The sequence below is a fragment of the Ambystoma mexicanum genome, chromosome 4p (genome assembly GCF_040938575.1).
Source record: "Ambystoma mexicanum isolate Mex_15411 chromosome 4p, UKY_AmexF1_1, whole genome shotgun sequence".
Lineage (NCBI taxonomy): Eukaryota > Metazoa > Chordata > Amphibia > Caudata > Ambystomatidae > Ambystoma > Ambystoma mexicanum.
In genome coordinates, this window is record NC_090927.1 from 693916164 (window position 1) to 693930226 (window position 14063).

Here is a 14063-nt window from a genome sequence, read left to right on the forward strand (position 1 = left end):
GACATCCAAGTGGATGTTGAAGTCACCAAGAAGAAGAAGTTTAGTGGTCGAGGCCAGGAGTGAGGAGGAGAGGTCCGCCCACTCAGAGAGGAAGGGGGAAATCTGAGCAGGTGGCCGATAGATAGTAGCCACATTAAGGGAATGGCTAGGAGAGAGAGAGCCTGCAGACGAGGCATTCAAAGGAGGAGTAGGCCTGCGTAGGAATGACAGAGGCAGGAATCCACTCGGGTGAAGATAAGGGCTGTGTGTGCTGGATCTGGAAAGTTACAAAATGTAAGTAAAGTCAATTTCACGTCACTGCTCTTGGAAAGTTTCACCAAGAGAAGGTATTTAACACTTGGGGAAATCTAAGAGACTTCCCTGTGCCACTGCACTGAAGGTGCTGTGTATCACAATGCAAAGATGATGCCTCTGGAGTTTGTCAAACTCCAAAGTCAAAAGAAACAGTCCAATCACAGAAAAACATGAGAGTGGGAAAAAGGTCTCACTCTCCAGGTTACAAATTAAAAGTCCTAAAGTCCAGCAAAGGAGTTGGCGGTATCCAAGTTAGAAGGGAATTAGCACATTTCTGAGAATTCTCCCTAACAAATCCTCTAACTTATAATGTCTATATTGGACCTGCAACATATGGCGTTTGCTTCATTATCACTTACAGGCTCACAGGCAAGTTATTCAATAGAGTCATCCACAGACACAAGACAGAGATTGCTCACATAGAAGGGTGAAGTGCGTCTCCCTACTGATATCCTTGTCTGTGGCTCTACTGAAGGTAGGCGCCATTCTACTGGCAGATGGAGATGTTGGTTTGTGTTCATGGCCAGTCCGTTTTTATCCCTTCTTAATCCTTTTTCTTAAATTACAGATTTTAAGTGATGTCCTTTATGACTGGCATGCTACTTATCTAACCATGTTAATGACAAGAGAGGTTTAGGTTCCTCTCCTCTACAAAGCAGCATCACCCAAACATTAGAAGGTGAGTTCAACAAAAATGGTGTCATCTCACCTACTATATAGAGAAACCAATCACAAGACTTAGTATTATTTTTGACCATGGTGTCCTTTTCTTAATTTTGGTGGAGGACTCACTAGGAACTTTTCTCTGGGCATAGGGTGCACATTTTAGACAAGATCACAGTGGTTTCATCCAGCTAACCATAAAATACAGTGATCATATTTTCTTTAATTTTTTGGTCCTCAGGGGACTCCTTTTACTGTTTGGTCCTGAGGAAGGCGGAGCACGAATATTCATCAGCCGAAAGGTACAGCCCCCTGTGGAGCACTTTCAGAACGCAGTAGTATGGCTACACAGTGAACACATATATGCTTTACATAGAATCCTTTCTCATGATTAGGTATTCTGGCCTTGCAGTGGCCGTCCAAGAGGTTAGTTAAACAACAAGAGTTATGCTGATAGAATATAGACTGCAAACTTAGAATAAATTGTCTTTCCCTTGGTCTATCACTTGCTTCTGATATCCTCTATATTTGGAACCAATCATTCGTTTTTTTATATGTTCATTATTATTTTGTATATAATGATGGTATTATGCACTTAAGTTAAATTTGTATAGGTGTCTGTCTATTTGCTTTAAGATCTGATTAATTATTTTTGTAAAATAAATAACCTGAAATTTGCAAGGTGCAATTTTAATTGTCACAAAAGTTGGAGTTTGTCTGCCTTTGATTTGGACGGGCAGTGTTAAGCAGAATTATATTGATTATTAAGCCACCACTACCCAAAAGAATTTTAAAAAATGTTTTTCTTAAGATAAAAATATTTCCTGGGGCGACACTTCCTCTGTATTGACTTACAAAGGTAACATTAACCCAAGGGGGCAAGTGCTTCAAAGTAAAGCGGAATACTATAAAAGTATACAAAATTATATTATTAAGCATCACCAGAGGGTGGGGAGGGGTCAGACAGGGAGGATGGGGTCAGAGGGCAGAGGGAGCTGCCTCATCAGCAAGAAAGTGAAGGGTAAACTGAGATTTGAAGAGATCCACGGTTGGCTGATCTTTGATTGTGATGGGAGGCGGGTTCGAGTGGAGCAAGGCGAGTAAGGAGAAAGAGCGGAAGCGAGAGGATGCACATGGAGTCTATGCGAGAGTGAGGTTGGACGCAGAGGAGGATTGGAGGGAGCAAAATTATGGGTAAACAGACAGCAGACATTTACTTTAGGGCATGGCCTTTGCTTGCTTTGTAGAATAGAAAGAACTTGAAAAAGTAGCACTTGTGCATGCATAGCCAACCAGCATGTTGTCACTATGTAGAAGTGGGAAGTATCTGCAAAGGTTGTAGAGTATGTGTGTAGAAAAATTGAGGACTTTGTAGGGAAGAAGGAGTAGAGGAGAAGGCTAGGGAGTATGCAAGAGCAATAGTCAAGTTTGATGAGCACAAGGGTGGAGATTAGCGTTTTCGCAGAGTGGTTAGTAATAAAAGAATACATTTGCTGAATGTAGCCGACATTTGCAACCATAACATCCCCTATATTTTTTGCTGATTTTGAATATTTCTTTGTGGGAAAGGTTAACTATAATGTCCCTTTAACCTGTTTTTTTTTTTTTAAACTAATTTCAAATATGATACTATCAGTGCTCAGAGGCATGGTTGCCTCTTTGCCTGGTCACTGCCTAGCCAAATGGTGCGTCCATGACCAGCACCAATGCCCAATGGCTTCTTTGCCTAAAGCAGGATATTGTTCTCTGCCTCAAGGACTTCTGAACCACACAGTGGCCCCATCAGGCATCACTACATTGATATGGCAGGGCCTTCTGCCCTTCCCTCTCCATCCCTGAAGTACCTCATGGGTAACTGGGCATGATCTGTGCCTCTGTCCATTAGATAACCTGACTGGGGCAGGGCCTTCAAACACGCTCTAGGGACTCCAAAAGCAAGCCTGCCATGGGAACTCCATTTAGTCCTTGCCCAGGATCCCTTGTGTCATCTAAAGATTGGCAAAATATGTGGGTCATGAGCTTTGAGATTTCCCTTACCCCCTTCATCCTCCCAGCGTGGCCATTGGAAATGGCCACAATCTACACTTTCCACCAAAGTGGACATTGGCTATGCCTTGTACACTGGCCTGTGCATGGCCTCCCTCCACCAGCCTTGTTCCTTGTAGCCCCAGTCTGTGGCTAGGACTGTGGCTACTGTGCCCCCTTCACCCCCAGCCAGTAACAGCCACTGTAAAGCTGCATAACCATGATCACAGATGAGGAACACTTAAATTGGCAAACAGATGTTCAAATATTTGATCTCTATGAAGTGCCAAGCTAAGGTTGCCATGTTGCGACTGATGCCATGGTACCCCCACCAAGAATTTGTCTTGCGTATTGGTTTAGGAATACTGATTTTCCTTGAACATGTGGAGAGTCCAGTTAGTCATTTACTGTTCATGCTCTGGTTTTTCCCTCATTTTGATACAGATTATGCAAACATGCATGCCTATTGCTTTTAAAGAAATTCATTTTTGAATAAAACTGCTTCTCATTTCTATTGTAACTGTCTTAAATCGCATTTTAAATACAGGTCATCTCTATTTGATCACGCTACATGAGTTGTCCGGTGTCTGGTCTCATATTATGAATTTTACTCCGTGTCCCAGTCTTCATCTTTGCCTAGGTTAGATAAATGGACGTTAAAATGGCATTAGGCCTACAAAGACCAGACTGCTCCAATAAATGAAAAATCTTGGTTATCAATACCTCTTGTCAAAAACCTGTTTTTATCAGCTGTCAGACAACTACAGGTCAGATCAAGGCCGTTGATGGGATGAATGCCTGTATATGCAGTGAAGAGCAATATCTATATGGCTATACCTTGTGAGCTTTGAGGTTGCGTTTTCCAGAGCTCATCGGAATTTGTAGTATAGTGTAGTGTGTCGTTTCTCTGCACAACACCAGTGTTTTTCTTTGCTGTGGAGAAAACTGCTCTTTAATTTGGAAGTAACAGCTACACAGTGCTCGAACCCAATAATAATGTGAAGAAGGAACCTGCTTGCATCAGCACTAAAATCTGAAATAAATAGACCCAGCAGTTACTTAATTAAAAGCATGAGCACTTAATCAGAGGCACACTTAAGGCCCCTATATTCTGAAGCAGGATTCCATTCAAGTCTGACCATTTTGCAACATTTCTAACCTGGGTAGATGAATAACCTCCAAGGCGGCTCCTTTGCTGACTCAGCCACTTCATGATAGAAATTCCTTCGTTGATCCTGTTCAGCTGTCCACAAGAGAGCAATGCATATGCAGCCATCTCAATCTCAGAGGAACGTGGCTGCCAATAGTTGTTTATTCCAGCTGCTGGGGAGTACCAAAACATTCCTCCATCTGGAAATCAAATTAGTTGAATAGATTAGACCCTGCAGAAATAGTGTTATAAAAGTCTAAGTATACATTACAAATAAGCCTGTTTTCCGCCCTGCAAGTAAGGATTGTTCGCGAATCTGCCAATGCCTATTTTTTCATCTCCTAGCCTCCATCCACGAGCGGAGCAGGGAACAAAGTTACAATTTAACCAAGTTCCTTCAAGGTAAGAAAGCAAACCACAACTGTATAATGCTGATTGCGTTTGTATTTTCCTATCCAAACATGGCCTGTCAATTTCAGAACTGTTGAGTATCAGAACCCTTTAGATTGTAAGGCAAAAGCTAAAAAGCAAAAGCTGAAAAATGTGGCCTTACATGTACTTCAACAAATTGAAAGAAATATGTATCCATAATTATCTTTTCTCCATTATCTGCAAATGCTGGATCTAAGAAAATCTAAAATGTGATAAAATAATTGGTAATGGATTTGGCAAGCAATATGAGAAAGCAGTGTGGCCATAGTCATGAAATGAGAAAAAAGGCATATCGCTACCTTCCTTAAATAGTTTGCTACAATAAAAACAGAGGGTGGTTATGTTTTGCCTGTGCAGTGTAATCGGCTGTCAAAACTTAACCTCAAAATGTGTACACACATTTTCTCTTACTGAGGAATGAAAACATCTTCCACCCACCCAATTCCCTTGCATCTGCTTTTAACATCAGCATTTTCAATGTGGGTGTTAATAACTCCTGACACCATTAGGGTGGCCTGGGGAATTAGGAATCCCTTGCTGCATTAACCACATTCTTTGAAACCATTAATCAAGCATGATACTTGTCAACAGAGCAACACTTTCATTACATTGTGAAACTGTGCTATTTTAGCCTTTTGAGGATGATTTTGGATTATCTGAGGTGCAACTCTTTATTTCAGATATTCTTTAGAGGAAAGGCTTAGAATTATTATAGTCTTGACTGTAACATCAATTGGATTTAGAAAATGGGGAGACTATATATATATATAGACACAAGAAAGGGCTTGCATCAATAAGAGCTTTCGATGGTACATACTGTTGAGGCATGTCCTCAACTTAAGGATTTCACAAACTCTAAAGATGAATATCATTTTTCAAAGGTATAATTTGGGTGTACGAGTCTCCAGCTAAAATGTATACCTTGGGATTGAGTAAAAGCAAATCTTTCTGGAACTGTCACAGGGATTATGGGTTCCTTAAAATCTGAAGTTCATTTTCTTTATCTGTCTGTTCTGATAAATTTGGAAGAGTCAACTTTACTTTAAAGAAATAATTTCTAAGAAACTATCAACATTGGTGACCATCGTTTGTACCGTTTGAGAAAATGTGTGCCAATCACATAGTGACCAGGAGGTTCATCTTAAGATATTGGAAGTCCTATTGGAATATTGATTACATCAAGTGACAATTGAGAAACTTTATTTCACAAACTGAAGGATAAATTAAACTGCTGAGGTCAAAATTAACGGATGGAAATTGCTAAATGATTTGTTCTTTTAAGGCGTATATGGGTTAACTTCAATGTGCTTGAGGGTAGCAAACCTTTTTGTTATATGATATTGTACTGCCTTGCAATCAAATCTTGTAAACCATTTATGACAGCAAAGATGGTAGCATTTGAAAATAACATCTATTTTACAGTTACAAGATCATGAGAGCCTCACCGGATGTATAAACCTAAGGCGTTGATTCTGTCGAGAAGGCAAAGGGCGGGCAAGAGAAAGTAATTGCTTCCATTCTCCCACCTGGGCATCCCCACAACCTTTAAATTGCTGTTTATTTTTAAACTCTTAATAAGTGTATTTAAATTTGTGTTTAACATGTTTGCCCTGCAATCGCATGCATACCCTCTGAACAGACTGACATCAGCCTCGAGGAAAAAGACTGTAAATGACATCAGGGATAATTAACATAGACATAGTGCTAACGTTTGAAGCTGATGTAAGGGGGTGCTGTGCATACTTGCTTCAGGGCCCGCGCACGCAGTGCGGCTTGTCAGCATTCTGTGTTGGCTGTGGTGGGCAAGTCGATGTTGTTCATCTCTGGATGTTCTCCTGCTGTGCTGTGCTTGGTGAGGCCCTTGTGCCATCCTCCTGCTCATGCTGTGTTTAGCCTCCTGCACTGGCTGTGTTGGCTCCTATCGCTCCAATTGTGGTTTGTGTGAGAATGGCGGATGGCAGCAAGTACTTTCAAATGTATTACCTGGTCTAGTGGTGAGGCATGACGTACGCGGGGATCCAGCTACTGTATGCATGTTGCAGGCAATGTTATGATTAGTCGAGCAGTGTCATGTTATTTCCAGCGGTATTAGAAGTTACAACCTTTTGAGTTTTGTTCTTTGTTTTTTGGAAATGACAAGCAGCAAGGATGAGTAGCAAGTGTGCTGTGCTGTGCCATGAGTTGTTGGCTGTTCTACATGCCTTCCTACCAGGGGAGTCGTTCCCAGGTTATTGGATCCTCTGGCAATTTTGCAACTATGTGTTCAATGCCATCTAATTTGTCTACTAGCTCTCCTCCCTGTTCTCCTTTGTCTAGTGTGGGGTGGCTTAAGGATGTTTTAGAGATGAGTGCGATAAGGAGATGGAGATTAAAAGAGAGGAGTGTTAGGCAAGATTGTGTACAGTACCCTTTGGGAGACTACAGCAACCTTGTCCTCCTGGCAATACGTAACCCAACCTTTGGTAGAAGTCTGTACTACACAGGTTGGTAGTGTGGCTGAGCAGTCAGGCTTATCTCAAGAGGGGTCAATGTGAGCAGTAGGGCGGTTACACTGACATTCACAATGACAATTATTCAAATAAACTCTTAGACTCAAGGTTTCTTGATTAAACAATTATTCATTTATTTAACAGTCAGTTATATAAGACTTATTCAGAAGGGAGCAAAACATGTAACACTTGTATTTACTTCCAAACACACTCTGTTTCTCTAAATCAGATGATACCCACTGGGGATGGCACACAGACACTTCCTACACCCTCAGGTGACTTAAACAGCTAGGACACTGTGGACATTGATTTATCTCTGGTACATTTAGAGCAATACTGAGTTTGGTGCAAAGGTTAGATTGGGGAATAAAACAAAGGTTAAAAAATAATTCAAGGTTAGGGGAGCTGAAGATCTTCTCAGCAGGTAAATAAAAGTCTTGCACAATGTTTTTATAAATGTTTGTAAAAATAAGATTCACTTGAAGGGCCACAAGCTGTGAGGCTTGTTAGGGGCAAAGCTGTAAGCAACTCTGCAAGGGCAACCAAGACAAGTCTCAACTGAGAACAAGTAAGGCTACACCACAAGAGGTAAGTCCTCTTCACTTTACAGTACCTTTGGTTAGAAGAAATGGTTCCAGCTGGCTTCTGTTCCTGTAGAGCTCTGCATATCCTGGTGTTGCTGGGCATCAGTCGTGGGGACAAGAGGGAGGACGTCTGGGACTCCTGCACTGCAATGGGAAGGTCAGCGGCAGCAATGGGCAAACTTCAATTCAGCAGCACTTCCCGGTTTCAGCTCCTCGTGTCTACAGCAAATAGCAACACTGAGGTTCTCGAATACCACTTCAGATTTTCCTCACATCTGGGGTCCAGCACTCTGTTGAGTTGGTTCAGTCTTGGTCAGTGTCCTGCTTTAGGGAAATCCGGAGGATCTTCCTGGCGCTCAGGTGTGACTTAAAATCGATCCACTCAGTTTGGTATTCTTCTCCCTGGCACTTCGGTTCTAGCAGCAGCAGCAGAAGTACAGCCAGCTCAGAGAGGATGTCCAAACAAGTTTGGGGTTGATTGGTCCCACCAACTCAAGGGGAGAAGTCGTCCTTGCAGGGCTTCTCTAGTCGAAATGAATTTGGAGCTTCAGCACAGCAGCAGGGCTTCACTGGGCAAACCAATGGTCCAGGAGTTCCAAGTTCTTCGGATTCCTTCGTTCAGTGGCCTTCCAAGATAAAAAGCCTCGCCTTTTATGCAGGGTTTTATCATTCATTCTAGCCTAGCTCTCAATCACACAGCAGGATGGTGGTCCTCCAAGGACAGCCAGCTGGCCAATCACCTTTGGGTGCATTCCTGAAACCAAGGGGATTAAGCACAGGGAGTTTTGGGCACCTCCCTCACTTCCTGCCCCTGCCAGACATACTGGAGCCAGAGGCGGGCTTCACTCGTGAACCCCGCCAAAGGCAAAATGAGCAAAGGGACCAAACCTGGTTTGGCGCACAGAGTAAATCTCGAGAAAGACCTTTCCAACAAGAAATGGCGAAAAAAGAAGACCAGGTCTATTTTGCCAAAATAGGCACCCATGGGTGTCTTAATGCAGCTGCGCGAACGCAGCTCACAGTAAAAACACACAATGGTAGTAAAACGTAAACCACTGCCACCAGCCATTAATTGTAGAAAGGGTAATATAAAAATGTTACATGAGAAACTAGACAAAGGGGATGCTAAGTAACCCCTCCTGCACCCCATGGTAAGCCGGTCTAGAAATTTACAAAATGTAAGTAAAGTTTCACTTCACTGCTCTTGGAAACAGTAGTTACACCAAGAGAAGGTATTTAAACCTTGGGGAAATCCAAGAGACACCCTGTGCCATTGAACTGAAGGTGCTGTGTGTGACAATGCAAAGATGATGCCTATGGAGTTTGTCTGCCTACAAAGTCAAAAGAAACACAGAGCCCAAATCACAGAAAACTATACAAGAGAGTGGGAAAAAGGTCCCACTCTCTCCAGGTTAGAAATTACAAGTCCTAAAGTCCAGCAAAAGAGCTGGGGGTCTCTAAGGTAGAAGGGAATTAGCACATTTCTGAGAATTCTCCCTAACATTATGGGCCTCATTACACGGTAGGCGGTAGGGATTTAATGTTACCGGTAATGGAATACCGGTAACGTTAAATCCCCATGCGGATCACGACCCGGCTCACCGCTATTAGCGACACCGCTAAGTAGGCTGCCACTAAAAGCGGCCAGTCCGCGTGCGCGCGACACACCATCCCGTAAATAGCGCCATGCCGCCAATAGCACACTATCACGAGTCAAGCGGCCATGCTAATAGCGGCATGGTAAAGCACCTAAAACCCCTTACCGCCATGGCGCTAATACCGCCATCGCGAACCACCCGTTAAGAAAACTGAGCAGTGTTCCCACCTGCCACAGGTGGAGAAAATCAGCACAGGTGGAGGCAATGGAGACTGTGGCAGCTCAAAAGGAGCACACCACACCCCTTCCCACACCCCTTCCCGCACCAAGATGGTTCCAATATTGGCAGCATTACATGGCCTGGAGGACCTCATTGCAGTGCAGCTGCAATAACAGGCAGCACAAAGGAGACGCAGGAGGAGGAGGAGGAGGGCAAGACAGGCACAGAAAGCACCACCACGGCACCCAATCATACCACAGAGGCACCCACCAATCCCCAGGATCAGAGCAAGTCCATTTAACCTAACCCCTGAGCAGATACACACCCTGTACCGCCTGGACAGGGCTACCATCACCAGCATCGTGGACATGATCCACAACGACATTGTGAGCCTCATATACATCAGAACTGCCATCCCCCCCGCTACTGAAGGTGGTGAGTGTGCTGCACTTCCTGGCCACAGGCACCTACCAGCATACAGTGGGACAGATACATGGCATCTCACAACCAGTATTCTCCCGCATGCTGAACCAGGTACTCAATCCCCTCCTGAAGCATGCACCTGAACACATATCCATGCCACAGACTGCCCAGGAGATTGCAAACACAAAAGTTGGCTTCTATTCACTGGCAGGCATCCCAAGTTGCATCAGGGCCATCGACTGTACCCATGTGGAATTGGTGGTCCCACATCACAATGAAGTAGTCTACCGAAACAGGAAGCAATTCCACTCTATCAATGTCTAAATGGTATGTGACGCCAACAAGATAATCACACATTGCTGTGCACGATTTCCCGGATCAACCCATGATTCCATGGTCCTGCGGAATTCAACTATCCCACGCTACATGGAGCAACACACCGGACAACGTTCGTGGCTACTTGGTGAGTAGCAGGGCAAGTACATGGCAATGTGACTGGGGGGTGGAGAGATACGTACTCCAACTGGGTGTGAAGGGGGGGGAGAGAGATACGTACTCCAACTGGGTGTGAAGGGGGGGATACGTACTCCAACTGGGTGTAGCCTGTCGTATGTGGGCAAAATGCACATACAGATGTACGGCAATGTCCATTCGGAAGGCGGCAACGTACTTAAGATGAACCGACATGCAAGTATAGGCTACACAACACAGATGAAATTCCAGGTCTAGTAACATTAAACATCCATCCACATACAAATTGCACAACATTCCACGCCACAAAATACAAAAATTCCACACAGGCCATCAAGATTGCATCCTGAATTAGTCCAGCACAACATCAATAATGCAATGTGCCCTATAATGCATGCAAAGGGATCACCACTAGCCATAGCATTTCCCCACGCACCTATTCCACCACTGAAGAGATGCCTCTCTGCATGGCAACATCAATGTTGGAATGGCAGTACACCAGCAGCGTGGAAACATATCTTCCTGGGCCCAGGGACACCGAAGACCTCGCATCACCCAGGACATGTCAATTACTGTTTGAGGCATCAATGTGGCATGTCTACTTGCAGGGTCAACCTCCCCCTTATACGTTGCTGTCACCCAGACCATCTGCATGTATGCTGTCAATTGTGTACTTGAATCACAATGCAATATCAATTTGTGTGACATGAACAGGCCGCTCTTGAGGTGAACAGTAACAGGACCCGTTCTTTCCCCCACACAGGTGATGCGGGCTATCCCCTGAAGACCTGGCTCCTCACACCTGTACGGAACCCACAGAACAGGCACGAGGAGGAATACAATTGTGCACATACCCGTACCCGCATCGTGATCGAGCAGACTTTTGGCCTTTTGAAGTCACGGTTCAGGTGCATTAGCAGGTCTGGCGGTGCTCTCCTGTATGGACATGAGAAGGTGGGCAAGATCACCACGGTATGTGTCATGCTGCACAATATGTGTATCAGACGGAATGTGCCACTGCCCCCTGAGGTTGAAATGGAAGCACCTGATGAGGATGATGATGGTGATGAGGACGGAGGTGAAGGGGATGCAGGTCTTGCAAGAGGGGATGGGCAGGAGGGACGTGCTGTGAGACAGCATCTGATCAACCAAATATTTTGAAGAACATGTTTACGTACTGTCACATGGATATGGGTATCAATGCACTGGTGTATGTTTGGGAGCACGCAATGGTGTTTTGATCATAAACCAGTGTATTGAGAAACAGAAAGGTGTAGAAGTGCAAGTAACAAAACATCCCACCACCCTACCCCCCACCCCCCACAACAGACCCATAACACCCTACCCCCCACCCCCCACAACAGACCCATAACACCCTACCCCCCACCCCCCACAACAGACCCATAACACCCTACCTCCCCACGCCCCACAACAGACCCATAACACCCTACCCCCCACGCCCCACCAACAGTCCCTCATGTGTCTGGCATGTTTGCCCTGGCCAATGCACACAGAGGATTCTCCATTGGCACCCTATTTGCCATTGTCTTTGGCAGCATCTTGGGGACGGTCAGTCATGCGCCTGGTGGTGTCTGTCTCGACCCCGAAGATGATGATGGGGCAGACTGGGCTGGCTGTGAAAAGTGGCGGTCCATGGTGTCGGCCATGCGAACAGGGACCTCCCTGAGCATCGCTATCTCGTTGCATAGCCTGTCGGTGTTTGCATCCATTCTCTCAGTGGAGTGCCTCACCGTCTCCACAATGTTCTCCCTGAGTCGGGCAGCCTCCTCGACATGCTGGCCAACCAGCACAGTCAGCTCATGTTGTCGCTCCAGGATGGTGGTCAGTTGGGGGGCAGTGCTGGGTGACCGTGCACTGGATGCTGTGCCCTCTGATGCACCCACTGCAGCAGGTGAAGCTAACATGGGGAACATAATTGCTGGGTAGTTGTCCTCAACAGTCACATCAGACCCAGGGGTCTGGGTTGGGGCTGGCTCTGAGGTGCTAGGGGGGCTTGGGGTGTGCATCACCATAGGCTCCACTAGGGTGTCCTCCGGATCGGATAGGGGGGCAGTGGCGGCTGCCTCACCAGCGGAGCTAGCCGCAGCTGATGGTGGGCCCTCGGTGGCTGGCATTGGTGCAAGTGGGTTCTCCACCGGTGGTGGGGCTGCAGTTTCTGGTGCAGCTACTACTGCCCTGGCAGTGGCACTGTGGCGATGTTTTCTGCTCGTCAGGTGTGGCCTTCCCCCCCTTGCCCCTGGATGTTGTTGGGGTGTCCTCCGGCTCCTGTGCCCTTGGCCTCTTGCACGTAGCTGGTGCCTGGGATGCATCAGTGGCATCCTCACCATCTGTATGTGAGCCTGTCAGGGACGGGAAGGGGGATGACATTGGTTGTGTTTCAATATACTTAATGCAGATTACATAAATGATGCAGTTGTGGCCATTGGGACTTAGTAGTTGTGGATGCAGGTGATGTGCCAGTTCAGTGCCTCATCCATGCATGGTTGTGTTTGGAACTTGTCTCTGGTGATGTGTGCATGTGTGTGTGTTTGGGTCTGACACTGACATGGTGAGGGATGGATGCATGTCTGGATGTGTGTCCATGCATGAGAGGAGTCTGTGCTCACATATGGGGGGGACAGTACATTCACATCGCATCCTGTCATGTGTACACTCACCTCCATCTGAAGTGGTACCCACGCCGAACTCCATGCTGACCACTCCTTCAATGGATTCAACCGCAATCAGGTTGGAACATGTCTCCTCCCATTCCTTCATTCGGATAGGTGAACCATCTCCACCGGCACTGGCAATGCGATGGTTTTCAGCCAGGATGCCCCTCACCCGCAGTCTGAGGTCATCCCACCTCTTCCTGCATTCGCGCACAGTGCGCATGCTGGTGCCCACAGCACTGACTTTGACAGCTACCTCCTCCCAGATGGCTTTTTTTTTCAATAAGGTTGGCTGGCGCATGTCATTAGCAAACACTACCTCGGCATTCTCAGCCAGGGTCTGTGTTAGCATGTTCAGTTCCTCTGGCGTATATTTCTCCTTGTGCTGCCTGTCGGAGGTTTTTTTAGTGCCTTGGGCATGATGCAGGTGTCCCAGATGATTTTGCACTGCTCACAACTCGAAACAGGTCCTGGGGGCAGAGGATGACAATGGATTGTGTTTTTAAAGATGGCTGCCATGCTCTTTCCCGTTCCTGTGCGATGACGCTATTTCCGGTTCCGCAATTTAACGGTCACCGCACTATTTGCATGTAGCGCGAGGGCGGAGGTGCTATCTGCACTATCGTGGAAGCCGGTAAGGGACTTTTATGGGACTTTTACCGGCATGGCGGTAGGGTCATTAACGGCATGGCGCTATGCTCGTGTCCGCGTACTCGTGTTCGTGCGCTATTAGCGCCCTCTTGCGAGGGCGGATACGTTAATAGTGCCATGCCGCTAATTTGCGGTTTTTACCGCACAACGTGTAATGAGGCCCTATGTGACTTGTTTGTATGAACGCCGGTTTGCCTACGTGCCTAAGGCACTTTATAAATTGACAAATGCATAAATGAAGGAAGTTGTGGCTAGTCAGTAGATAGCCTTACACCACCAAATAAAATCAGGCATCCATGTTGGGCAACAATTTAAATGGATATATAAATATAGCATGTGTCTGGGACAAACCCCTCTGAAATCATCATTCTGTTTTTTTTATTCCTCTTTGA

At 45.8% G+C, this 14063-nt stretch overlaps 1 protein-coding gene across 1 annotated transcript in view; it reads right to left on the bottom strand.

Moving 5' to 3' along the window:
- LOC138453424 (CD109 antigen-like) overlaps positions 1 to 14063 on the bottom strand; it is a 349776-nt gene that overhangs the window by 64555 nt on the left and 271158 nt on the right. The window contains exon 27 of the mRNA XM_069606257.1: positions 4142 to 4332. Coding sequence (XP_069462358.1) covers positions 4142 to 4332 — 191 coding nt within the window. The remainder of the gene's footprint in view (positions 1 to 4141; positions 4333 to 14063) is intronic.